The 26,665-nt window shown below is 37.2% G+C and overlaps 1 protein-coding gene across 3 annotated transcripts in view; it reads right to left on the bottom strand.

Moving 5' to 3' along the window:
* Positions 1 to 90: 90 nt before the first annotated feature.
* The window catches only part of FAM169A (family with sequence similarity 169 member A), a gene marked incomplete at its 5' end in the record, with an annotated part of 42,209 nt that continues 15,634 nt past the window's right edge, over positions 91 to 26,665 (bottom strand). For 2 of the 3 annotated variants that reach the window (XM_079702214.1, XM_079702216.1), the window contains 8 exons: positions 91 to 877; positions 2,264 to 2,467; positions 6,375 to 6,531; positions 11,478 to 11,628; positions 12,166 to 12,205; positions 14,704 to 14,816; positions 15,334 to 15,462; positions 19,975 to 20,154. In XM_079702214.1, the coding sequence (XP_079558340.1) occupies positions 329 to 877; positions 2,264 to 2,467; positions 6,375 to 6,531; positions 11,478 to 11,628; positions 12,166 to 12,205; positions 14,704 to 14,816; positions 15,334 to 15,462; positions 19,975 to 20,154 (1,523 nt within the window). In that variant the 3' untranslated portion in view covers positions 91 to 328. The remainder of the gene's footprint in view (positions 878 to 2,263; positions 2,468 to 6,374; positions 6,532 to 11,477; positions 11,629 to 12,165; positions 12,206 to 14,703; positions 14,817 to 15,333; positions 15,463 to 19,974; positions 20,155 to 26,665) is intronic. The other variant, XM_079702215.1, reaches the window with a different exon arrangement.

The raw sequence follows: 26,665 nt of genomic DNA, 5'->3' as shown, positions 1-26,665 counted from the left end.
CACATTTTTTAATTTATATTTTCTGAAATATTAATGGTCAGATATCCCCAACTGCTAAAGAAAATATAGTATGATCTGGTTTCCCAAAATCGAAACATGGTTAATAAAAATAAAAAAAAATTGTACTTACACAAAATAGCCTGAAAAAATTAAAAAGAACTGTGAATCCTAGGTCCTATGGGGGAGGGAAAAGCGGCATCATAAATAAGTTCAAATTGAAAATTTGGAGTTTTTGTCCTGTGCCCCATGCTATTTATTAACTGCCATATTTTAAAAACAACAATTATGTTACAAAGAAGAGGATTTATCATCCGCATTTCTTCCTCATTCAGGTCAACTTGGCTTTCTTCTTCGCAGGTCCTTTGTGCCCTTTGGCCTTTCTTCTTAAATTCCGCCTGTCGACCACAGGCACTTCCACTTCTATCTCCTCTGAGCTGCTATCCACAGTCTTCTCTGTTGATTGTGTCAACTGATCCAGTTGCTCAGAAGATGCTTCAGACTGCTCCTCTGACTGGTTCTTCTGTCCTGCATTCTGTGAAAATGGCACATCTTCAAGTTCAACCTCTATTAAAGAGCTCTGAGGAAGAGCTGGAGATGTTTCCTGGGGCTCAGCTACCCCCTCCTCACCCTGGTCTTCCAATGAGGCAGTAGTGTTGGGTGATACATTTTCAGGAATCGATTCTTCAGAAAATTCAGTTATCAAGGAGTTTGGAAAACCACTGTCGGACCGTTCTTCATTTGGGAGAGTAGCCACATTGTCTGAACTCCCGAAATGTGCTTTCTTTCTTGAAACTAGAGGCAGCCTCTCTTCAGTGTGCCCCTTGTCATCAGATGGGCCTTCATCTAGCAACATTTCTGAGTCAGTTACATGTGAAGTCTAAAAACAAAAAACCCGGTGAACAACTTTTGCAATATTGTTCTTACATAAATTATTCTCAAACACTAATATGCAATGAGCCTGAACCACATTTTAAAGAATTCAGTACCCACTACTTTTGTTAATCATGTGCACATGTTCTGAATACAGCTCTATTTCTTCGAAACTGGCTTACATGATAATTTGGATTTATTAAGTTCTTGCTTTAAAGATGCAATAAAAGTAATGATTTTACCTCAAAAAGCACTTAAGGCACAAACTTTATGTCAAGATTCTTCAAAACCATGAATCAACTCAGTTTTTAGTTTCCTGGTGTTACTGGAGCCAGAACCAAGAATCCTGGGACTTGACACTGTGCTACCCCACTGAGTTTGACTATTAGGTGAAAGGTGAGGGCAGCGAAAATTTTATTCATGTAATTATGTGAGACACTAATAAAATAATGCTATACAAGAGTTTTTTGCCCTTAAACTGGAATATTCAAAAGTAGAAATTAAATTTCCTTTTCGACGTGGCACCTATATATACAATGGAATATTACTCAGTCATAAAAAAAGAATGAAATCTTGCCATTTGCAACAACATGGATGAACTTAGAGGGGATTATGCTTAGTGAAATAAGTCAGACAGAGAAAGACAAAAACCATATGATCTCATTTATATGTGGAATCTAAAAAACAAAACAAAATGAAAACGGACTCAGATAAAAAGAACAAATGGGTGGTTGCCAGAAGGGAGGGAGTGAGGGGACTGAAAGAGGTAGGGGATTAAGAGGTACAAACTTCCAGTTACAAAATAAACCATGGGGATGTAATATATAGCATAAGGAATATGGTCAACAATATTGTAATAACTTTATATGGGGAACAGATGGTTACTGGACTTACAGTGGTGATCATTTCATAATGTATGCAAAATCAAATCACTAGGTAGTACACATGAAACTAATATTGTACATCAACTATATTTCAATAAAAATAAATAATTAAATTTCTTTTAAAATATTCCATCAAGTTTTCCCCACTAATCTAATCTGTCTCCCTAATTAAAACAAATTAAAATGAAAGTACTGGTCACAGACTATGTAAGTAATAGGTATTCAAATATTTGGTAAATAATGCTTTACCCATTTTTCTAAGCATTTCCTAAATCTACAAAGTGAAATTCATTTTGTTACTGTAAGTCAGATGAATGAAGTTACAAAGATTTGAATTTAAAAAAACATTACTGATTGCATCTTCTTAAAACACCCAATGTAGTAAAATTTATTTTTCCTGAAGGACTGTACATGTTAAAGTAGAGGAAGATATATATCCCGCACTGCCCTAGCCAAGTCACCAACACTGGACACTATAACTATAAAAAATTAGGATATTTCTCCATTACCTTATCCTGTGCAACAGCCTCAGGAGATTTTGAAGATTCTACCACCAGTGGAACAAGGTTCGTAGAGTCTTCACTGGAATTAAAAGACTGCAATTTTAATTCTTCACCTAAAACTTCGCTAGTGGAGTCCTCCTCTTCTGTTATAAGTGAAGTCTTAAGAGTATCATCCATTATCTCACCATTCATAGGCTCTGATTCAGATTCCTACACCATCGAGGGCAAAAAGAAGTCAGGACAAAATTACAGATTAATTTACTTGTCATACAAGGTGGGTCCATTCTCAGTCACCCTGTCATGCACCAGGACTCAAGATACAGTCTACCATGTTACAGGACACAGGTTAAGGAACATCAGAGTCAGTAAGAGAAAAGAATCCATAAGTACCCCAATTTTCCTCTGTTCTCATGGAGAAAAGACATGACCAGGATGCTCTATGGACCCAGTGTGGGTCTGAGATTCAGTGAAGAGACCCTGCCTCCTTCTTGCTCTTCCTCCATATAGGGCAGTGACAGGAAGAACCTTTTCAGTAAAAAAGCCACCAGAGAAAGTCTAGATTTGGTGCCATCTCCTTACAGAACATCAGCTGTTCAGCACTCGGAATCCTTGGGGCCCCTGGGAAGTCACAGTTTAGCATGCCAGGGGGAGGAAGCACTAGCAGTCTTGTGGGAAGCTGAGTTTGGGTGCAGCTTCTTGCTGGGAGGAGAGAGCCCTCAGTCTTAGTGAGCTCATTCTCCAGTCAACAAAGGGTCATCTTTGAACAATGCTGCTCCTTCAATCACATTAAAATATGGAAAAGCAATTTGATAACACTAAGTCTCCAATTTCTGAAACACCTCCTCCAAGGTTTATCAATTTACAAGACTTTCATTGACATCTAATATTTCTAATTAATCCTAATGACATTCTAATAATTAGAGATTATTTTATTTAATTATCATTTTAAAAATTAGAACACTGGGCTTCCCTGGTGGCACAGTGGTGAAGAATCCGCCTGCCAATGCAAGGGACATGGGTTTGAGCCCTGGTCCAGGAGGATCCCACATGCTGCTGAGCGGCTAGGCCCCTGTGCCACAACTCTGAGACTGCGCTCTAGAGCCCACAAGCCACAACTCCTGAGCCTGTGTGCCACAACTACTGAGCCCGCATGCTTAGAGCCCATGCTCCGCAGCAAGAGAAGCCGCTGTAATGAGAAGCCCATGCACCACAACGAAGAGTAGCCCCTGCTCATCGCAACTAGAGAAAGTCCACTAACAGCAACAGACCCAATGCAGCCAAAAATAAAATAAATAAATTAAAAATAAATTAATTAAAAATAAAATAAAAATTAGAACACTGATGCACTCAAATTTTAAGAAATAGACTTGGCTGGATTATATAGAACCCCTGAAATCATATAATGAATGTTTTTCTAAGGGATACTGAAATCAGAGACTTAGAAAAATTAATCTGGCCAGAGAGTATAAAGAATAAACTGCTGGGCTTCCCTGGTGGCGCAGTGGTTGAGAGTCCACCTGCCGATGCAGGGAACACAGGTTTGTGCCCCGCTCCGGGAAGATCCCACATGCCATGGAGCGGCTAGGCCCGTGAGCCACGGCCGCGGAGCCTGTGCTCCGCAACGGGAGAGGCCACAACAGTGAGAGGCCCGCGTACCGAAAAAAAAAGAATAAACTGCACACAGAAGGTAATTATAATAAAACTCACAAAAGGACCAACTACAGTATGAGAAATGTTAAAAGGAAGAAAATGAGAAAGATATAGCAAAAGTTTTTATAAAAAAACAGAATTTTGGTGAGTAACTACAAGTGAGAGGCAACAGAAGAGAAAAACTCAGTCCTTCAAGTTCTAGGTTTGGGAACAGAATGAAAAATAAGAAATAGGAAAAAAGGCTCAATAGAGGAGTGATAGGAAAGAACAGAGATGTTAAAATTTAAGATGATAAAAGACATCTGTCTAAACAGATATATTCAGAAGGCAAGTAATACTGAAGTCTGGATCAATACTGAAAGTCTGGAGTTACTGGTCACCCCCACAGAGATGACCATTCAGCCATTAGACTAGATGCATTCAAATGAGAAACATGAACAAAAGAGCAGAAAGTCAAGAACTGAGTCTTCTAGAATGTCCACAAATACAGGGGAAAAAACAGGAAGCAGAAGAGTCAAAAAGCAAATAAATAAAACCAAACAAAACTTCAGAGAAGAACACCAAGAAACCAGAACACAACAGTGTTATAAAGCCAGGGGACTAGAGGATCTGGAGGAAGAGAGAGTAGTCAACCTAGGTAAGGAAAGCCACCAGAATTGAGTGAAAGTGTCACTGGTGACCTACAAGAGTAGGTACTCACATGTATTATTGGACAAAAGAAACAGGTTACATGAAGTATGTACAGTATAATCTTAAGTTTTTTAAAAAAAACAACCACAAAAATATACATTCCCGTAGACATCTAGAAGCATATAAATCCCTTTTTTAAAATATGTCGGGCTTCCCTGGTGGTGCAGTGGTTGAGAGTCCGCCTGCCGATGCAGGGGACACGGGTTCGTGCCCCGGTCCGGGAAGATCCCACATGCCGCGGAGCGGCTGGGCCCATGAGCCATGGCCACTGAGCCTGCGCGTCCGGAGCCTGTGCTCCACAATGGGAGAGGCCACAACAGTGAGAGGCCCGTGTACCTCAAAAAAAAAAAAGTGTTTGCTTCCCTAATTTTTACAAGAAGAGAAAAAATGCCATTTAAAAATACAATTTCATGAAGTAGAGGAAACAGGAGCTAAATTGGAGCAAGTTAAGGAAATAAAATCAGTAATGCAGTTTCACTTGCTTAGCTCCTGGCTGGACTTGACAAACAGGTAAAAGATTTTTAAAGAAACTTAAGTATGGGGGCTTCCCTAGTGGCACAGTGGTTGAGAGTCTGCCTGCCGATGCAGGGGACGCAGGTTCGTGCCCCGGTCTGGGAGGATCCCACATGCCGCGGAGCGGCTGGGCCCGTGAGCCATGGCCGCGGGGCCTGCACGTCCAGAGCCTGTGCTCCGCAGCGGGAGAGGCCACAGCAGTGACAGGCCCGTGTACCGCAAAAAAAAAAAAAAAAAAAAAAAAAAGAACCTAAGTATGTTTGAAAGAAGAAATAAGGAATCTGTAAGAGAGGAAAAGACTGAAGATATTAAAGAAAAAGAAGGATAGGAAATAGAAAAGATGAAAAAAGAAATGAAGCCAGATAAAGAGTTTTTTACTCAGTCACAAAGGATTTTCCTCCTTGTTTTCTAGTGGTAAAAAAAAATGAATTTATTTTACTAGGAATTTGTAAATCAACTGTAGTCAAATACATATGTTTTTTCTGGACAACGAATTCTATCCTTCTAACCAAAATAGGGGTGCAGTTTAGGGCTTGTTGGACATTAAGGCATTCTAACTGTTTTTATAAGGTAGACCTCTTACAGTCACATCATTTGTGTCACTTCTTAAGTATGTTTAATTCTACAAGTTAATTTGTACTTTAAATACACTGAGGGACATTACTAACTAAACATCCTCTATTTTATCTTTGCAATATGTCAAACTTTATAAACTCAAGTTTGAAATACAAAATACTTATAACTTTATCCTCTACTACCTGACCTTGCTTTAGACATATATGCTTTTTTTTTTTTTTTAATTTATTTTGGCTGTGTTGGGCCTTTGTTGCTGCACGCGGGCTTTCTCTAGTTGCAGCAAGCAGGGGCTACTCTTCATTGCGATGAGCAGGCTTCTCATTGCAATGGCTTCTCTTGTTACAGAGCACGGGCTCTAGGCTCACGGGCTTCAGTAGTTGCGGCACATGGGCTCAGTAGTTGTGGCTCACAGGCTCTAGAGCACAGGCTCAGTAGTGTGGTGCACGGGCTTAGCTGCTCCGCGGCATGTGGGATATTCCTGGACCAGGGCTCGAACCCGTGTCCCCTGCATTGGCAGGCGGATTCTTAACCACTGCGCCACCAGGGAAGTCCCGACATATATGCTTTTTAACATTAAATACAATTTCTACTAAGAGTCTAAAATACACGTTATGCTTTTCTAACAATATATGACTAAGAAAGTTAAATTTTACTTCCATTCATTTTATTTAATAAGTGAATCTCCTACCTTTTCACCTTCTTGCTTTTCCAGGCCCGGCTGGGTTTCTGGTGCTGGTCGAACATTTTTATCACTACTTTCATCCTCAAATTCAATCACACTCTGTTCAGGTTCTTCTTCCAAGAATTCTTCTGAGCTCTCTGATGTTCGTGCAGTAGACTCCAATCTACAAAACCAAAGAAAAATATTCTTACTTGTTTTATTAAAGATGAATATAAAATTTCAGGAATCCGTTAATAAAGTAACACTTTAGAGAATCAACTAAGTGTTGTTCAGACAACAACTTCAAATTTTACAGATCCAAAACCAACCTCTTCATCTTCTTACAGGTTTGTTCTCTTTCCTACCTTGTTCTCCAGTTCTATCACCACCTTTTCAATTATGTAAACTAGACCTTTCTTTTACTCTATCTATATTGATTGGATCTTATTCTCCTAGAATGAGCATACATCTCAGCTTACCTGGGACAGTCCAGTTTACAACTTTTGTCCCAGCACTGGCATAATTATGGGCATCCCTCATTTTATTGCACTTTGTTTTACTGCATTTTGAAGATACTATGTTTTTGCTAATTGAAGGTTTGTGGCAATCCTGTGCTAAGCAAGTCGATTGAAGCCATTTTTCCAACAGTATTTGCTCACTTCATGTCTGTGTCACGTTTTGGTAACTCCCACAATACTTTGAACTTTTTTTGTTATTATTATATTTGTTACAGTGATCTGTGATTAGTGATGGTTGATGTTACAATTTTAATTGTTTCCAGGTGCCACACTCATATAAGATGACAAACTTTTTTTGTAATGAATTTTTTTTATTGGAGTATAGTTTACTTACAATGTAGTGTTAGTTTCTGCTGTACAGAAAAGTGAGTTGGTTATACATATACCTATGTCCACTCTTAAGATAGCAAACTTAACTGATAAATGTTGTGTGTGTTCTGACTATTGCAACTGATTGGCCATTCCCCATCTCTCTCCCTCTCTTTGGGCCTCCCTATTCCCTAAGACACACAATATTGAAATTAGGCCAATTAATAACCCTGCAATGGCTCTAAGTGTTCAAATGAAAGGAAGAGTCACACATCTCTCACTTTAAATCAAAAGCTAGAGATGATTAAACTTAGTGAGAAAGGCACGTTGAAAGCTGAGATAGGTAGAAAGCTATGTCTCTTGTGCCAAATAGTTAGCCAAGCTGTGAATACAAAGCAAAAGTTCTTGAAAAAAATTAACGGAGCTACTCTAAGTGAACACACCAGTGATAAGAAAGCAAAACAGCCTTATTGCCGATATGGAGAAAAAGTTCTAGTGGTCTGGCTAGAAGATCAAACCAGCCACAACATTCCCTTAAGCCAAAGCCTAATCTTGAACAAGGCCCTAACTCTCTTCAATTTTTTGAAGGCTGAAAGAGGTAAGGATGCTACAGAAAAAGAGTCTGAAACTAGCAGAGGTTGGTTCATGAGGTTTAAGGAAAGAAGCTCTCTCCATAACAGTGCCAGATGAAGTAGCTAGTGCTGATGTAGAAGCTGTATCAACTTGTCCAGAAGATATAGCTAAGATAATGAATGAAGGTGGCTACGCTAAACAACAGATTTTCAATGCAGACAAAAAACCCTACTGGAACAAGATGTCATCTAGGACTTTCAGAGCTAGAGAAGAGAAGCCAATTCCTTGCTTAAACTTTCAAAGGACATCCAAAATATATAAACAGCTCATGAAGCTCAATATTAAAAAAAACAAACAACCCAATCAAAAAATGGGCAGAATGGGGCTTCCCTGGTGGCGCAGTGGTTGAGAGTCCACCTGCCGATGCAGGGGACACGGGTTCGTGCCCCGGTCCAGGAAGATCCCACATGCTGCGGAGCGGCTGGGCCCGTGAGCCATGGCCGCTGAGCCTACGTGTCCGGAGCCTGTGCTCTGCAACGGGAGAGGCCACAACAGTGAGAGGCCCGCGTACCGCAAAAAAAAAAAAAGAATTACAGTTCATAAGGCAATAGTTGCCACAGACAGAGATTCCTCTGATGGATCTGGGCAAAGTCAATTGAAAACCTTCTGAAAAAGATTAACCATTCTAGATGCCACTATGAACATTCATGATTCATGGGAAGAGGTCAAATATCAACATTACCAGGAGTTTGGAAGAAGCTGATTCAAACCCTCATGGATGACTTTGAGGAGTTCAAGACTTCAGTAGAGGAGGTCACTGAAGATGTGGTAGAAATAGCAAGAGAATCAGAATGAGAAGTGGAGCCTGAAGATGTGACTGAACTGCTGCAATCTCAAGATAAAACTTTAATGGATGAGGAGTTGCTTATTGTGTATGAGCAAAGAGAGTGATTTCTTGAGATGGAATCCACTCCTGCTGAAAATGCTGTGAAGATTGTTGAAATGACAAAGGATTTAGACTATGACATAAACTTAGTAGACAAAGCCACATCAGGGTTTGAGAGGACTGACTCCAATTTTGAAAGAATTTCTACTGTGGGTAAAATGCTGTCAAACGGCATCGCATGCTACAGAGAAATTGTTAGTGAAAGGAAGAAGTCAGCCAATCTATGTGGCAAAGTTCATGGCTGTCTTATTTAAGAAATGGCCACAGTCACCCCAACCTTCAGCAATCACCACCCTGATCAGTCATCAGCCACCAACACTGAGGCAAGACCCTCCACCAGCAAAAAGATTACGACTCACTGAAGGCTCAGATGACAGCATTTTTTTAAACCAATAAAGTATTCTTAAATTAAGGTATGTACTTTTTTTTAAACATAATGCTATCACACACTTAACAGACTACAGGATAGTGTAAAAAACTTTTATGTGCACTAGCAAACCAAAATATTTGATTTATTGTGATGGTCACTTCATTGCGGTAGTCTGGAACTGAACCTACAACATCTCTGAGGTATGCGTGTATTAATATTGCCCCTTTCATTCTCAAAAATTTCAGTTTGGACAATAAACGATATAGTTTAGTTCTACCTGTGAAATGCCTTTCAAACAAATATGTAACTTTATTCCCATTCTCATCTTCCTACTTCAGGCCCAATTCTCTCTGGACACTGTAACTTCTTCCCAACTCATGTTCAGACTTCCAATATATACATTCTTCAGTAAGGTTTTCAGAACGATGTTTCTTTTTTTTTTTTTGCCTGCATCCCATGGCATGCAAGATCTTAGTTCCCCGAAGAGGGATTGAACCCATGGCCCCTGAAGTGGAAGCGCAGGGTCTTAACCACTGGACCGCCCGGTAAGTCACCAGAGTTATGTTTCTAATACACATATCTGTACCAGTGACAGTCCAGCTCAGAAAATTCTGATGGTTCTCTATGGCTTGGAGAATAAAGCATACCTCCCTTCAAAGCCTAACATGACCAGACCCTTATATTTTTACCTCCTACTCGACGCTACCATTTACCTATACATCAGTTTTCCTTAGCAACACTCCTCCCAGCTTTGTGCCTTTGCTCATGTTACTCCTGCAGTCTAGAACTGCACAGTGCAATACAGTAGCCACGAGACACTTGTCATTATTTACAGTAATTAAAACTGAGTGAAATTAAAAACTCAGCTCCTCAGTTGTACCAGCCATACTTCAAGTGCTCGGTGATGAGCAAACTGAGTAGTGGCTGCCATGCTGGACAGGGAAGGGCAGACAAAGAACGTGTCCACCATGACAGGTTATTTGAACAGCCCTGGTGTATACCAGGGGTCAGCAAACTTTTCCTTTAGGTTTTGTGAGCCATATGGTCTCTGAACAACTACTGAACTCCACCAGGGTAAAGCAAAAGCGACCATAATAAAAATGTGAACTAATAAGCACAGATGTGTTACAATAAAATTTTATTTCCAACAATAGGTGGTGGGCCAGATTTGGCCTATAGACCATAGTTTGTAGACCGTCGAACTAGAAAAGAAAGTCTTCTTTCCCAACTCTGCTTGTTGAGTTTGTACTTATCTTTGAAGCCCTAGCACAAATGTCAAATTTCTCTATCCCCTCAATTAGAATCAATCACACCCTCCTTTGCATCCACAGCACTTTGCACTTCTATTATTATATCACAATCCACCTTGCAGTGCTCTTAACCTGTGTCACAGGTACAGATATGTGCATTAGAAACTAATAGATTCTTCAAGGGCAAAGATGAAGTTTTGTTCTTCATAGCGTCTGAGCACTTAAGCATTTAGTCTCACTGTTACTATTTTATGAAAAGCAAAAAAAATTCCACAATAATTCTAAGGTGTTCAATTTAAAATTTACTGTTACATTCCCTTCTAAAAAGGGTATTACAACAAAATGTTGCTCAGTGAAAAAAACTATAATTATCTAAACTCATTACTCTTTTCACAAATTAAATATTTACTTAAATTTGACTTTAAAGTGATGAATTTTTCATTAAAATATAACATTTACATAATTATCCAAATTTAAAGTTACATACCTAATGAAATTAGCAGAGCTACAGAATTCTCTGAGTAGAATAATTTCACAACTAAAATGGCAACACTATGAATGGTTGACTCAGGAACAGTTAGCAGGACTATCAGAGCAAAAGCCTAATTTAACTATAATATTGAAAATCTTGCTTTCTTTAAGATTCAAAGGAAGATAAAGAATAAAGTTTTGAGCCAAGTGTTCTGTTGATTCAGCTGGCTATTAAGTTTCTGGAGGAGTTGACAATACCATTTATGGCTATCACTAATTGGTTATATTCTATAACCCAGTAAAATGAATTAGTTATAAAGTAAAATTGAGGGTTTTTAAAATTGACTAAACCTCAGCATGTCTAAAAACCATAGCTACTGTCAAATGCAAAGTTGACAATAATGACTCATTTGGGATAATATAATCACTAGAATATTCTCCTGGATTTTCACACAAGAAACTAAATCATGAGTTTATTCCACTCTCTTACTAGCAACTTCTCCCTATACCACTGTCAAAGGGACACTTATCAAGTGTAATCAATAATTTTGTGGAAGAACTCAAATACAAAGTTCTACACCAAGGCCATTTACTACACAAACAATATAATAAACTTCACCTTAAAAACTAAATACTAAAAATATGAAAATAAGAATAAACAAAATAATGAGAGTAAAATAAACAATACTTCACTTGTTCACTGAAGCTGTAGGTGAAGTCTGGGGAGTCTTTTCTTCTTCCCCTTGAGAACTACTAAATTCAGAATCCTGAAACCGTTTTCCAATCTTTGGCCGCTTTAGATGACTACTTCGAGTACGAGTGGAAACAGGTGTCTTACCGTGACCTGAGGAAAAAACGGCAAAACTATAATTGATTGATTATGTATTCAAAGGATTACCTATTAAAATACACAGAAATGAAAAAAAAAACACAGAAATGCAAGAACTACCCTAGTTTACCTAAATCCCCAACATTACACACTTCCTCTCCGTCACTTCAGGTTAAGAAACCATGTCAGTGTCTTTTTCTAAATTACGAAATAACCTTGTCAGTATTCATTCCTCACATTTCTGTGTTACCCTGAGCTTTTTGCAAAGTGTTTCTGCATTTTCACTTAGACCCTCTTCCAATAATCTTGGGAAATAAACAAGGTAGACATTACTGTCCCTATTTTACAGGTAAGGAAATGAAAACAAAAAGGGCAAAATAGCGTACCTAACTGTTCACACAGCAAAATCAGTGGTAAAAGAACCCAGATCTAGATTTTAGGGCTGGAGAAGTCTTCACTTTACTCTAAGGGACACACACACACAGACACAGACACACACACTTAATTCTAACTGTCTCAAACACTTACTAATAGACCAGCTGAATTTCTTACCTTCAGAAGTACTTGCAAAGGCATCTTTTAGAGAATCAATCTAAAACAGAGATACAGATTAAAACCACAAGTTTTAGATCCTTTCTTCTCCCTATGGATCTACTTCATACAGTTACAAAGAAAATCTTTTTTAAAGTTTTTCAAAGAGCACCTTTTGTACTCACTATTCATCAACTAAGAAACTCACTTAGGAAGTAAAAAAGCTATATTATAGCTTCAGTTTATTAAGAGCTTAAGAACTTAGGAAGCCATCTAATATGCTATAGTGATGTACACGGGGTTTCTGAATGTTCTGTTCTTGGCTCCCTTCTCTTCTCAGTCCACATCCTCCTTCTATGTAACTGTATCTACCACATTTACTTCAACAGCTATTTGCTGATGTATCCAAATATACAATTTAATCTCCCCAACTTTTTCCCTGATTTCCAAATGATGAATCCAAATATACAATTTAATCTCCCCAACTTTTTTCCCGATTTTCAAAGCTCTATTTCCAGTGAAATCTCTCTGCAGCGGATACTCCACCAATTTCACATCCAACCTGTCCCAAACTGAAATCTTATATTTTCCCAATATTATCCTCTATCTTGGTTAATGGCAATAACAATTCAGTATGCCATTCCAACCAAAATCCTGTGAGGCAGTAATGCCTTCTTCTTGTCCCTCATTCAATCAACCACAAAGCCTGTCAATTTTGACTCTGAAGAATCTCTCAAAACTGCCCCCTCTTTTGTACTACCAATGCTTTAATTCAAGCATTTATCATCTTTATCATGAAGGTGTACACCTTATATATGTACAATTTTTGTCAATTATACCTCAATAAAGCTAAAAAAATATGTAGTTAAAATAAACAAACAAAACCACTTCCCCATGTGGTTACTGATTAAAAAAAGATAAAATAGTTTAATATGAGAAATATTTTCCTTGAATTAATTAAAATATTAAAGTAATATAAGGAATATGAATTTCTAAAATGAAAAAAGTCTAATTTATATTGCCAACGTTATGGTGAAATTTTAATATGTTCTCATTAAAATAACACATTTTAAATTATATGGCTTAATATAAAAGTAGATCATTGCTCTCACCACATGATGAGAAGAGTAGATTTTCCTACTTTTCCTAGTCTTATGATATCTGACCAGGACTAAAATGAGTTTGAATATATCTGAGGAATTTGGAATGCAGTATAATAGAACTGGGGCTTATTCTGAAGTCTGAAATTCCAAAGGTAGAAAAAAAAAACAAAAAAACTGAACTCCTTATATATAGTTACTGTATCAATATTATTTATATTATCCTTAAAAATGTTTTTAAAAACTTTTACTCAAATAGTCAACGCTCATGCTAACTAAGACAGGAGAAAAGAGGCACAAATACGGCTTCCCTGGTGGCGCAGTCGTTGAGAGTCCGCCTGCCGATGCAGGGGACACGGGTTCGTGCCCCGGTCCGGGAGGATCCCACATGCCACGGAGCGGCTAGGCCTGCGAGCCATGGCTGCTGAGCCTGCGCATCCGGAGCCTGTGCTCCGCAACGGGAGAGGCCACAACAGTGAGAGGCCCGCAAACCGCAAAAAAAAAAAAAAAAAAGGCACAAATAATTCCCCAAAGCACTGTCTCTCTGAAATGTACATGCATTTACACAGACATATTCAACACTCACTAAAAATACATTTAGATACCCGTGTACAAAACAAATATGACTGTATTAAATGCCACCACAACAAAACGCTGCATAAAAATAGACCTCTAGGATCCCATCAATGAACCTGTATTTTAAATAATATCAAGTAGTTTCTAGAAAAGTACCTGGTAAGTCCTCTGGAATTCAGTAATGGGACCTGCCCTTCTACTTTCAGGTTACCTAGTATTTGCAAAGTATATTACATTCTACAAAGACCTAACACATATAGCCTCAGACTTCCCAAAATAACTTCATAACCTTTGACCTACTACTAATTCCACTTCTAGAAATTTATCTGTGCAAGGAAATAATTACATTTGCACAAAGATTCATGTATAAATGCATTCATGGTTGGGTCACTTATAAATATAAAAAACTTAAGTACAAATGTTAAGGAAACAAATGCTGATATTTATATATAATAGAATAGTGTACTATTTAACAATGATTTAAAACAGTAATGACATAGAAAATGCTTACAATATTATATTAATGGAGAAAAGCAGTTAGAAGCAGCATAAAAGAATAAAAACAAAAATGAAACATGCAGATACATGTTTCATAATATATATTAAGTACATATACAAAAATGTTAGTTGCTACATCTAGGTAATGGAATTATAGATTTTTATTTTCTTCTATATTATTTTGTGTATTCCAAATTATTTTTCAAAGAAAATTAAATCTTAGAAACCAACTAACAGAAAATGCCAAGTAACTAACACAACAGAAGTTACATAAGTCTGTTGAATGAACAATAACATTAAAAAAGTTAAATATTAGTATTAGCTGAACCTCTTTTTTAAAAACAGCAAAATTATTATTTCCTACAGCAAACAACAGTGTACCTACAGTTAGCTGCATCTCACTAGACAGACTGTCTTCAGCTCCTGCTTCACAGTCTGGAACAGATGCAAGACAGTATTCTCCAGACACAGGTCTTTTAGCTTCATTTTGAGAAACTGCTGTGTGTAAAAGAATTTTTTAAATTGTAAACCAGTTAGTGTCTGCTTTTAATTGTAACACTCTTTGTACTGATTTTTACAAAGCCCTAAAGAAGGGTGTTGAAAATCCAAGTGTGGGATATCCCCTTCACCAATATCTTATGATGAAGCCTTGCAATTGTAAAGAGTCTTAAACAGTTATCTGTATTTAGTGACTTCAAGGGGAGATGCATGAAACTGGGTACTACACCTTTGATCCACTGATGCCTATTCTATGCTGTTTGAGTAAACTGTGTTTATTTCTTATCCACCAAGTCCTACTGGACTACTGGGCTACATTCTACTGGACTACTCTAGGTCCTCTGACTATTAGTGACTCAAATGTTTACATATAACAAAAATTCAAAGTTTAGAAAAGGAGGTCTGCTACTAGAGAGATCACATTACAATACACCACTACTCTGGACTATAAGACACAACCATCATTAGGCACTGCTTTTTTAAGCTGGACTTGTGTTCAAATTGAAAACATTCTTACCCGTAATTTTAAATGCTTCTCTTTGTAATGCTCTGGTGATTGGTATTCTCTGGTACCAGTGTCCAACACCTTCAACTTCCCAAAGCAGTTCATGGTCTCCTGGATATTTTTCAAAGTACTGGTTGCAAGCTGCAAAACACATTGAAAGTTTTCTAGAAATCCCCAAAATCAAGTGTTTGGGCAAACAGAAGATGGAAAGTAAGCTGCCCAAGTCACTTAATGGGGCTAGCATAACTTTGATACCAAAAACACCAAGGAAACTCAAGAAAATTATACAGCAGTCTCATTTATGAATAAACAAAGATAAAGACGATAAACCTCACCAGTTGTGAAGGAAATATAAGATGAAACAGCAAGATTCCATTTTCACACCCATCAGATAATAACAAGCATCAGAAAAATAAGGGAAATGGAAACTCCCACACTGCTGGTGTGAAAACAATTTTAAAGTGCTTAGGCAAGTTGAAGAAAAATATTTCATGATCCAATTCTACTTCTAGGTATATACTGTAATGACTTATACATATGCAGAAGACGGCATCTATAATGATCATTACAGGACTGTTTTAGGGGGTACAACCTTGGTGCCCATCATTAGGGGATATATGAATAAATTATGTATATAATAAAATACTATACAGCAACTACAACCAATAAACTACAGCTACATATAATCAACGTTGATAAATCTAAAAAAACAGCCAGTAGAAAAACAAGTCAATATTACCTACAAAAGGATGCCATTTTCTAAGTTTAAAAACACATTAAACAAAATGATGCAGCATCTAAAAAAAACAAAATAATGCCATTTGCAGTGACATGGATGGACCTAGAGATTGTTATACTGAGTGAAGTAAGACAGAGAAAGACATCATATGATACCGCTTATATGTGGAATCTAAAAAAGGGTACAAATGAACTTATTTACAGAACAGAAATAGAGTCTCAGATGTAGATAACAAACTTATGGTTACCAAGCGGGAAAGGGGTGGGGGCTCAGATAAACTGGGAGACTGGGTAGTGTACACTACTGTATATAAAACAGATAATAAGAACATACTGCATAGCACAGGGAACTCTACTCAGTACTCTGTAACGACCTACATGGGGAAAACAATCTAAAAAAGAGTGGGTATGTGTATAACGGACTCACTTTGCGGTATAGCAGAAACGAACACAACATGGTAAATCAACTATACTCCAATAAAAATTAATTTAAAAAATAATAAAATAATTTAAAAAATGATACAGCCTCTGTGGAAAATGGTTTGACAATTCTTCAAAAAGTTAAACATAGAATTATAACCCAGCAATTCCACTCTTAGGTTTATATCCAAAAGAACTGGAAGCAGGGACTCAGATATCTGCACACCCATGTCCACAGCACCATTATTCATAGAAACACGGAAAAGTAGAAACAACCCAAGCATCCATCAATAGATAAATGGATAAACGAAATGTCACATATTCACACAATAAAAATCTACTCAGGCATAAGAAGGAATGAAATTTTGATATATGCTACAAAAAGGATGGAACTTAAACATTATGCTATGTGAAATAAGGCACAGAAGGGCAAATACTGTATGAATCCACTTATGTGAGGTACCTAGAATAAGCAAATTCATGACAGACAGCAGAAAAGAAGTTAGAGAATGAGGGGGGAGGAGAAGGGGGATTATTGTTTGAAGGGGACAGAGTTTAGACTGGGGATGATGAAAAAGTTTTGGGTATAGACAGTGATGATGGGGACACAGTATTGGGAATGTGGCTAATGCCACTGAATTGTACCCCTACAAATGGTTAAAGTGATAAATATTATGTTATGTATATTTTATGACCAAAACCTGTTGAGGAGACACTGCTCTGGGAAAGATCCCCGGTGTTCTCCTTACTTACTGCAAGTGGTAAGTTCTCCCACTCTTTGGCTTGGTATGTCTTCTGGCTCAACAACCACCAAGAGGCGAACCCAGTTTCCAGGCAACACCTCTAATAGGGCAAATGAGGGGAACTTCAATGCTATTTAAATTATATTTTGGGAGGAAGTGTGAAAGTCTAAAGTAACTGTTTAAATAAGAATATATACAAAATAAATCTAAAATTATTATTTTTAAAAACTTTAAATTTCTTAAAATAAAAAAGCACAAGAAATAATGCTTTATACTGTTTATAGACATAGACTTATGTGTGAAAACATGGGCAGGAAGGATATACACCAACTTGAGGAACACAATTATCTCTGGGGAGGAAAGAAGAAAGGGGAATGGGATTAGGGAGGGGTCCAAAGAGAACATCAACTGTACCTACGTTTTGTTCAGGTCTCCCAAAAAATAAATGAAAACAAATATAGCAAAATCTTAACATTTGTTAATCTGGACACTGGATATGTGGACACAAGGATACCATTTGCTCACTTTTCCCCCACATATTTGACAATATTTCTCATGTTTTCTGGTTGTAGTTCCTATACTTATTAGGAAGGGAAAAGCTGGAGAAAACCAACAAGCCACACCTAGCCCTTTGCCTGAATTAAAATAACTAAAATAGCAGAGGATGCCTTACATAATACATAAGCACCTATAATTCATTTGGTATTCAATTTATTTATCATGAGAATCCTAAAAAAGGGTAATAAGAGAGTCTGCCTGCAGTAGATGTGTTTGCATTCCTCCCCAAATTTAGTAAAGCAATAATTAGACTTCAAGAGGAAAATCCATTTTCATATTATCCAAGGGTATACAGGGTTCATTCCATTCTCATGTATGGGTCTAGAGAGAAACTGTGATTCAAGATGGACATGCAACACTTGGCTCTTGTTTTATGGATTTTTGGTATTAAAAGGGGGGAAAGAAACTTAGAACAAAAATATTTTTTCAGTGGAAATAAATATCTGATGTTAGGTTAAAATCAATGGTAAATTATATTTTATAAAAGTTTTCTAATAAATTACTTTCCAGTTAAATATTACTTCATTAAGAAAAGAATAGTGCTATGGACTTTACACAAATGCAAATATAAATCCACTAATTGCTTTTAAAACACCACAACACAATATATCCACACAATGAAATACTAAACAGCATTAAAAAAGAATAGAGCTACATGAATCCACAGGAATGAATCTCATAATGATAAAGATGAATAAGAAAAAGCAAACTACAGAAGAATTCATACAGTACATATTATTTACATAAAGTTTTTTATTTTTTTTTGCTGCACTGCACAGCTTGTGTGATCTTAGTTCCCCAACCAGGGATTGAACCCCGGGCCCTCGGCAGTGAAAGCACAAAGTCCTAACTACTGGACTGCCAGGGAATCCCCTAAACTTTTTAAATATATAAAACAATATGACATTGTTAGAGGATGTATACATATGTATTAAAGCCTAAGAAATGCATGGGGAAAATAAATGCCAAATTGAGGATAGTGCTTATTTCAGGGAAGGGAGTAAGCTAATTGGATAGGACAGAAGTTCAACTTATACTGGCAATGATCCACTTCTCATGGATGGTACATGCTGGATGATACATGAGTATTTGTTACCTTATTCTTTATATTTTTTTGTGTATCTGAAATTTCTTTTTTTTTTAATTTTAAAAGCCACCACAGACAAATAACCCAAAGAAAGAATGGTTAAAGGATCTAAATAGACATTTTTCCAAAGGAGATACATAAATGACCAATAAGTACATGAAAAGATGCTCAACATCAAATGCAAATCAAAACTACAATGAGATGCCACTCCACATCCACTGAGGTGGTTCTAATAAAGAAGACAAATAATAATGAGTGTTGGCGAGGATATGGAGAAACTGCAACTCTCATACAATGTTTATGAGAACGTAAAATGGTGCGGTTGCTTTGGGAAACAGTTTGGCAGTTCCTCAAAAGGTTATGACCAATTTCATCCACACCTAGGTATATACACCAGAGTAATGTCCACACAAAAACTACACAAATGTTCAAAGTAACACTATTAATAATATCTAAAAAGTGGAAACAATCCTAAAGTCCATCAACTGATGGTGGATAAACAAAATGTGGCATATCCACACAAGGGAATATTCTTCAGCCATTACAAGAAAAAAATGAAGCACTGATTCATGCTACAACATGGATGAACCTTGAAAACATTTATGCAAAATGAAAGAAGCTACACACAAAGGGCTTACAATAGAATTATATCATACAATTCCATTCATATGAAATGTCCAGAACAGGTAAATCCATAAACACAGAAAATAGATTAGTGGTTGATTGCTAGGGGATAAAGGAATGGGGGAATAGAAGAGTGACTGCTAATTGGTACAGGTTTTCTTTTTGGCGTGATGAGAATGTCCTGGAATTAGACAGTAGTTATGGTTGCATAGCTGTGAGTATAATAAAAAACCACTGAATTGTACACTTTAAGAGGGTGAATTTTATGGTATGTGAATTATATTTCAACTTTTTAAAAAAGTTACCACACCCCCAAAATGCCATTTATGTGGAGGTAAGGGCACATTTGCAAAATTAAGCCCTAGAGAGCCAAGGAATATAATTTACTTGATATTGATATATGCACATTTAAAATATCCTGCAGAAACAAGTCAGAAGTGACACTGAGACAAGTTTAACTTCCTAAAAATTTAATCCAATTACCTGTGTACATGAGAGAGGTCAGTGGATACCGCAAGCCAAGTGCATCTTCTGTAAAGGAATCAACAAAGTCCTCCAGCATATGAAGCCCAAAGTCTTTGCCTCTATATTTCTTTCTTACGAACATTGTATCAAGAACTGGCAGTTGGTAGCTTTGGGTAAGAAACGAGGCACATATGCTTCCTGCAGTCATAAAACAGAAATCCAACAATTTTTCACATTTAAAAGGCCATATATGTATATACATTTAGAGAACATGAGTTAAATCTAAAATTGGTTAGTTTTTCTTACATGAAGAAAAATGTTAAAGACACACATAAGTTTTATAATATAAAATGCTTTCCAGCTATTACATATCATAATGTATACAAGATGATGAGAAGAGCTATTTATTTTACGTTTGCCAACAGTATCTCATACAAGATAAACAACTATTACCATTTGATGAACTATATACTAGAATACATATCACTGTCCATAGACTTGCACAGCTTTAAAACTCATCAACTATTAAATTTTCAAATTTAAAGAGTATTTGGTGATTGTATATAGTTTATATTATAATACATGAAGTATCTAATTCCAACATTATGTGAATATTCATCTTTTCCCTTTACTTTTTGCCTAGTGATTACAGTCTCATTTGTATCTACTTAATGATAGCAAAGAAGTGAATTAGTTCTCCAAATTTTTAAGGACTATGGATTAGGACTAAATGGAAACATCTGTTTTAGAAATGGCTAAGTCAGCAATCTTTCTGCTGTGAATATACGTTTTAAAATATCTTGTACGTTTAAGGTTTAACAGGAGAAATGTTTGTAGTAGTAATTAAATGTCTCTCCTTGTTACATTACAGAGCTATTCTGATTTGTCTTTTAAGAACTCTGATTTGGGTTTTGACCCTCCAAATAGATGTGTAAGCTCCTGTAATGTATCTTAAGATAGTTTATAAGTTGAGGGCATCATGGTGGGGCAGCCCACTTTCTATTAATTTTAATATTAATTCATAGTTAGCTATCAGTCAACATTCTACTTTTTTGTGCCTCAAGTAAAACAATCTACTATTCTCAGTTACATTATTCACATGATTTTGGATAATTATAATAACGTAGTTCAAGAAAGAAACAAAATTTCAGGTAACAAACACCTCACAAATTAACTTTTACCAATCATATCATTTGATGAGTTGGTCAGTGTAACAAGGCTTTTTTTAGTTCAACCAAATAATGAATTACATATGATTAAATTGGAGAACTCCAATAACTTTTTGCAATAGACTCTAAGACTATCAACTAATTTAAATTCAGAATAGTTAACGCACATTGCTACGTACTTAGATCTTCACCGCTGACATTCAGTTTGGATACTGCTAAGGGTCAAAATGTCTTATATAGTGATTTAGTTAACAATATTGTATTATATGCTTTAAATTTACTAAAAAGGTAGATCTTAAGCGTTAGCACCTCAAGAAAAAAAAAAAGAAAGAAAATGGTAACCATAAATACATTAATTATCTTGATTTTGGTGAATATTTCACAACGTACATCAGATCATCAAGTTGTACACATTAAACATATACAACTTCAAATTATCAATTATATTCAATAAAGCCTAAACACATTTTTAAAGAATCTAACAGGTAGTCTCACCAACAAGCTACTGTGACCATTATCAGTTTTTAATGCCTTAAAATCAGGGTTTTCTCATAGTAACTGCTAGAAGTGATAATGAAGTCAAAGGAGACATTACTTTATAAGTAGCAGTAATTCAAAGGACAAAGCAAAAATGAGAAGAGAAAGCACTATCTAGTTCTCAATACCATCTGAGGATCTGTTGCTACTTACTATTGTGCATGCCTCAGAATACCAACTATATGAAGTAAATTTCCCACAAATTAATTTTTTTTTCTGTTTTCACACAAACATTCCTTTAAGCAGAGAAAAGGTAAAGTCCAGCATCTAATAGTGTTCAAATGGTCAATTTATGGAACTAATAATGTTCACAAAGTTTAAAGTTCTACCATTTACTCACCATGTACATATTCATTTCAAAAAATCATGCTAATTCTCTTTTGCCTACACCTCAATACTTATTTTTGTATTTGTATCAGGTTCTACCCTGATACAAAAGCAGTCAAATAAAGGGCAGAAAACCTCTGCCCTGTTACCAGAGTTTCTTCAGACACATCAACAGCTGCAGATAATAGCACAATTACTTAGTAAAAACCACAACCTCCTTAGATGAAGTTTTCATTAAAATAAATCTAATTGAAATAAAATTAAATTTAGCATTGCATATGGCAGCTTGAATATTTATGTTCCTCAGAGTACCATCTTTGGCCACCTTCTTTTTCTACATGCTCTCCCTGGGTAATCTCACCTACTCTAAAGCCTTCTACCATTTATCCAAATGCTCATGACCACTAAACTTTTATTTCTGTAATACATGAGACTTACTACAAGATGAATGGAAGAACTCATATAAATGTAAATACAACAAAAAACACATGATCATCTCCAAAGACAAAGCAAAATTCAGTACATTCATGATAAAAATACTCAACATCCTCAACCTGGTAAGGGATCCATGAAAAAGCCACAGCTAACAAACATCACACTTAATGGTGAAAGACTGGATGTTTCTCCCTAAGATCAGGAACAAGATAAAAATGTTTATCCTCACCACTTCTACTCAACATGGTAAGGAGGTTCTAGCCAGGGCAATCAGGCAAGAAAGGGAAATTAAAGGCACCCAGATTGGAAAGAAAGAAGTAAAACCACATTCACAGATGACATGATCTTGTATATAGACCTTAAGATTTTCATCTTAAGAAAACCACTAAAAAATTATTATTTTTTAAAAAAATATTTATTTATTTATTTGGCTGCACTGGGTCTTAGTTGGCACATGGGATCTTTGTTGCCAACTGCAGGATCTTTTAGTTGAGGCATACAGGATCTAGTTCCCTGACCAGGGATCAAACCTAGGCCCACTGCATTGGGAGCACGAAGTCTTAACCACTGGATCATCAGTGAAGTCCCAGAAATCCACTAAAAAATTATCAAAACTGATTTTTTTTAAAGTTCGGCAAGGTCACAGGATATAAGATCAATATACAAAAATCAGTTGGGGACCTCCCTGGCAGCCCAGTGGTTAAGACTTCCACTGCAGGGGGCACAGGTTCGATCCCTTGTCAGGGAACTAGGAACCCACATGCCATGCAGGACAGCCGAAAAAGAAAAATCAATTGTATTTATATACACCAGCAACGAACAATCTGAAAATGAAATTAAGAAAACAATTCCACTTACAATAGCATCAACAAATAATAAAATTCTTAGGAATAAATTTAACAAAAGTACAAAACTTGTATACTGAAAACTACAAACATTTAAAAGAAATTAAAGAACACTTAAATAGGGCTTCCCTGGTGGCGCAGTGGTTAAGAATCCACCTGCCAATTCAAGAGACACGGGTTCGAGCCCTGGTCCGGGAAGATCCCACATGCCGCAGAGCAACTAAGCCTGTGCGCCACAACTACTGAAGCCTGCGCTCTAGAGCCTGTGTGCCACAACTACTGAAGCCCATGCGCCTAAAGCCCGTGCTCCGACAACGAGAAGCCCGTGCACCGCAAAGAAGAGTAGCCCCCACTCGCCGCCAACTAGAGAAACCTCAGGCACAGCAACAAAGACCCAACGCAGCCAAAAACAAATAAAATTAAAAAAAAAAAAGAACACTTAAATAAATGGAAAGACATCCCATGTTCATGGTTCAGAAGACAACATTGTTAAGATGTCAATACTCCCCAAACGGACCTACAGGTTCAAAATCCCAGCTGGATTTTTTGCAGAAATTGACAAAGTAATCCTAAAAATCATATGGAAACGCAAAAGAACCACAAACAGCCAAAACAATCTTAACAAAGAAGAACAAAGTTGGAAGACTCACACTTCCCATTTTAAAACTTACAAAGCTACATACAGTAATCAAGCCATATCGGCACAAGAATAAACAGAGACAAACAGAATAGAAGTTCCAGAAACAAAACCTCTTATTTATGGTCCACTGATTTTCAACAGGAGTCCCAAGGCATTTCTATGGGAACAGAATAGTCTTTTTAAATGAATGGTGCTGGGACAACTGGATATCCCTATACGCAAAAAAATGATGCTGGACCCCTCCCCCTTTCCTCAGACCATATACAGAAATTAACTGCAAATGGATCATAAACATAACTTTAAGTGCTAAAACTATAAAATCTTAGAAGAAAACATAGAAGTAAATCTTCACCACCTTGGGGTAGGAAAAGCCTTCTTAGCTACAACACCAAAAGCGCTACACCACCAAAAGCAAAAGTGACACATAAAAAGAAGATAATTGGCTTTTATCAAAACTAGTGTTTCAAAGGATACCATCAAGAAAGTAAAAAGACAACCCAAAAAATGAGAGAAAATACTTTCAAATTATATATCTGATAAGGGACTTGTATCTAGAATGTATGAAAAATGCTTACAACTCAATAACAAAGACACAAATAAAACCCAATTTAAAAATGGGTTGGGGCTTCCCTGGTGGCGCAGTGGCTGAGAGTCCGCCTGCCGATGCAGGGCACACGGGTTTGTGCCCCGGTCTGGGAAGATCCCACATGCAGCGGAGCGGCTGGGCCCGTGAGCCATGGCTGCTGAGCCTGAGCGTCCGGAGCCTGTGCTCCGCAACGGGACAGTCCACAACAGTGAGAGGCCCGCGTACCACACACACACACACACACACACACAAATCGGTTGGGTTTCCCTGGTGGCACAGTGGTTGAGAGTCCGCCTGCCAATGCAGGGGACACGGGTTCGTGCCCCGGTCCGGGAAGATCCCACATGCCACGGAGCGGCTAGGCCCATGAGCCATGGCCGCTGAGCCTGCGCGCCCGGAACCTGTGCTCCGCAACAGGAGAGACCACAACGGTGAAAGGCCCGCGTACCGCAAAAAAAAAAAAAAAAAAAAAGTTCAATGTCACTAATCATCAGGGAAATGGCAAATCAAATGAGGTATCACCTCATACCTGTCAGGATTGCTATTATCAAAAAAACAAAAACAACAAAGACAACAAATGCTGGCAAAGATATGGAAAACTGGAACCCTTGTATACTGTTAATGGGAATGCAAAATGGTGCAGCCACTATGAAAAACAGTATAGAGGTTCCTCAAAATATTAAAAATAGAACTACCACATGATCCAGCCCACTTCTGGGTATATATCCAAAATAATTGAAATCAGGATCTCAAAGAGATATTAACAATCCAGTGTTCATTGCAGAACTATTCACAATAGCCAAGATGTGGTAACAACCTAAATGTCCACTGATGGATGACAGATAAAAAAAATATGGTATATATATATATATATATGTACAACAGAATAATATTCAGCCTCAAAAAAAAAAGTAAATCCTGCAATATACAACATGGATCAACCTTGAAGACATTATGCTAAGTGAAATAAGTCAGTCACAGGACAAATACTGCATGATTCCAATTATATGAGACATTTAAAATAGTCAAACTCACAGAAGCAGAGAGCAGAACAACGGTTGCCAAGGGCAGGGTGAGGGGGAATTGGGGAGCTGTTAATCAATGGGTTTAAAGCTTCAGTAAGGCAAGTTCTAGAGACCTGCTGTATAACATTACACCTATAGTCAACAGTGTTGTAATCTACAGTTAAAAATCTGTTGAGGGCTTCCCTGGTAGCGCAGTGGTTGAGAGTCCGCCTGCCGATGCAGGGGACACGGGTTCATGCCCCGGTCCGGGAAGATCCCACATGCTGTGGAGCGGCTGGGCCCGTGAGCCATGGCCACGGAGCCTGTGCTCCGCAATGGGAGAGGCCACAGCAGTGAGAGGCCCGCATACTGAGAAAAAAAAAAAATCTGTTGAGAGTAGATCTTACGTTAAGTGTTCTTACCACAATAAAGATTACAAAACATTTTTTAAGATAAATAATCTAGACAGAAAGGAGATTAGTGGTTTCCAGGAATTTCAGGGTAAAGGAAATGAGGAGTGATAGCTAATGGGTACAGAAATTCCTGAGGTGATGAAAATGTTCTCAAATTAGACAGTAGTGATGGTTGTACAACTCTGTGAGTATACTAAGAATCACTTCAGGGTGAATTTGATGATATATGAATTATAGTAGGATGGATCTCAAAATAACTATTCTGAAAGAACCCAGACTAAAAAAAACTGTATATACTGTATGATTCCATTTTATAAAATTCCAGAAAAAGCAGGCTAATATATAATAATAGACAGCAGATAACTGTTTGCTTGGGGTCAAACGGGGGAAGGAAGGATGGTTACAAAGAAACTTCTGGGGGTAACAGATATGTTCATTATCTTGATTGCGGTGATAGTATCACAGCTGTATAAATAAGTAAAAATACAACAAATTGGAAACTTTAAATATGGTCAAGTTTTTGTATGTCACATATACCACAATAAAGCTGGGGGGGGAAAGATTTTTTTAAAAAAGGCCAACTCGATTTAAAAATGGGCAAAGGATTTGAATAGACATCCCAAAGAAGACATATAAACAGCAAATACGCACATGAAAAGATGCTCAACATCCTTAGCCATTTAGGAAATGCAAATCAAAATGACAATGCCATGCCACTTCACACCTACCAGGTTGGCTATAGTCAAAAACATA

This window comes from Hyperoodon ampullatus (genome assembly GCF_949752795.1).
Source record: "Hyperoodon ampullatus genome assembly, chromosome: 4".
NCBI lineage: Eukaryota > Metazoa > Chordata > Mammalia > Artiodactyla > Ziphiidae > Hyperoodon > Hyperoodon ampullatus.
This window is presented reverse-complemented; position numbering and strand designations above follow the sequence as displayed.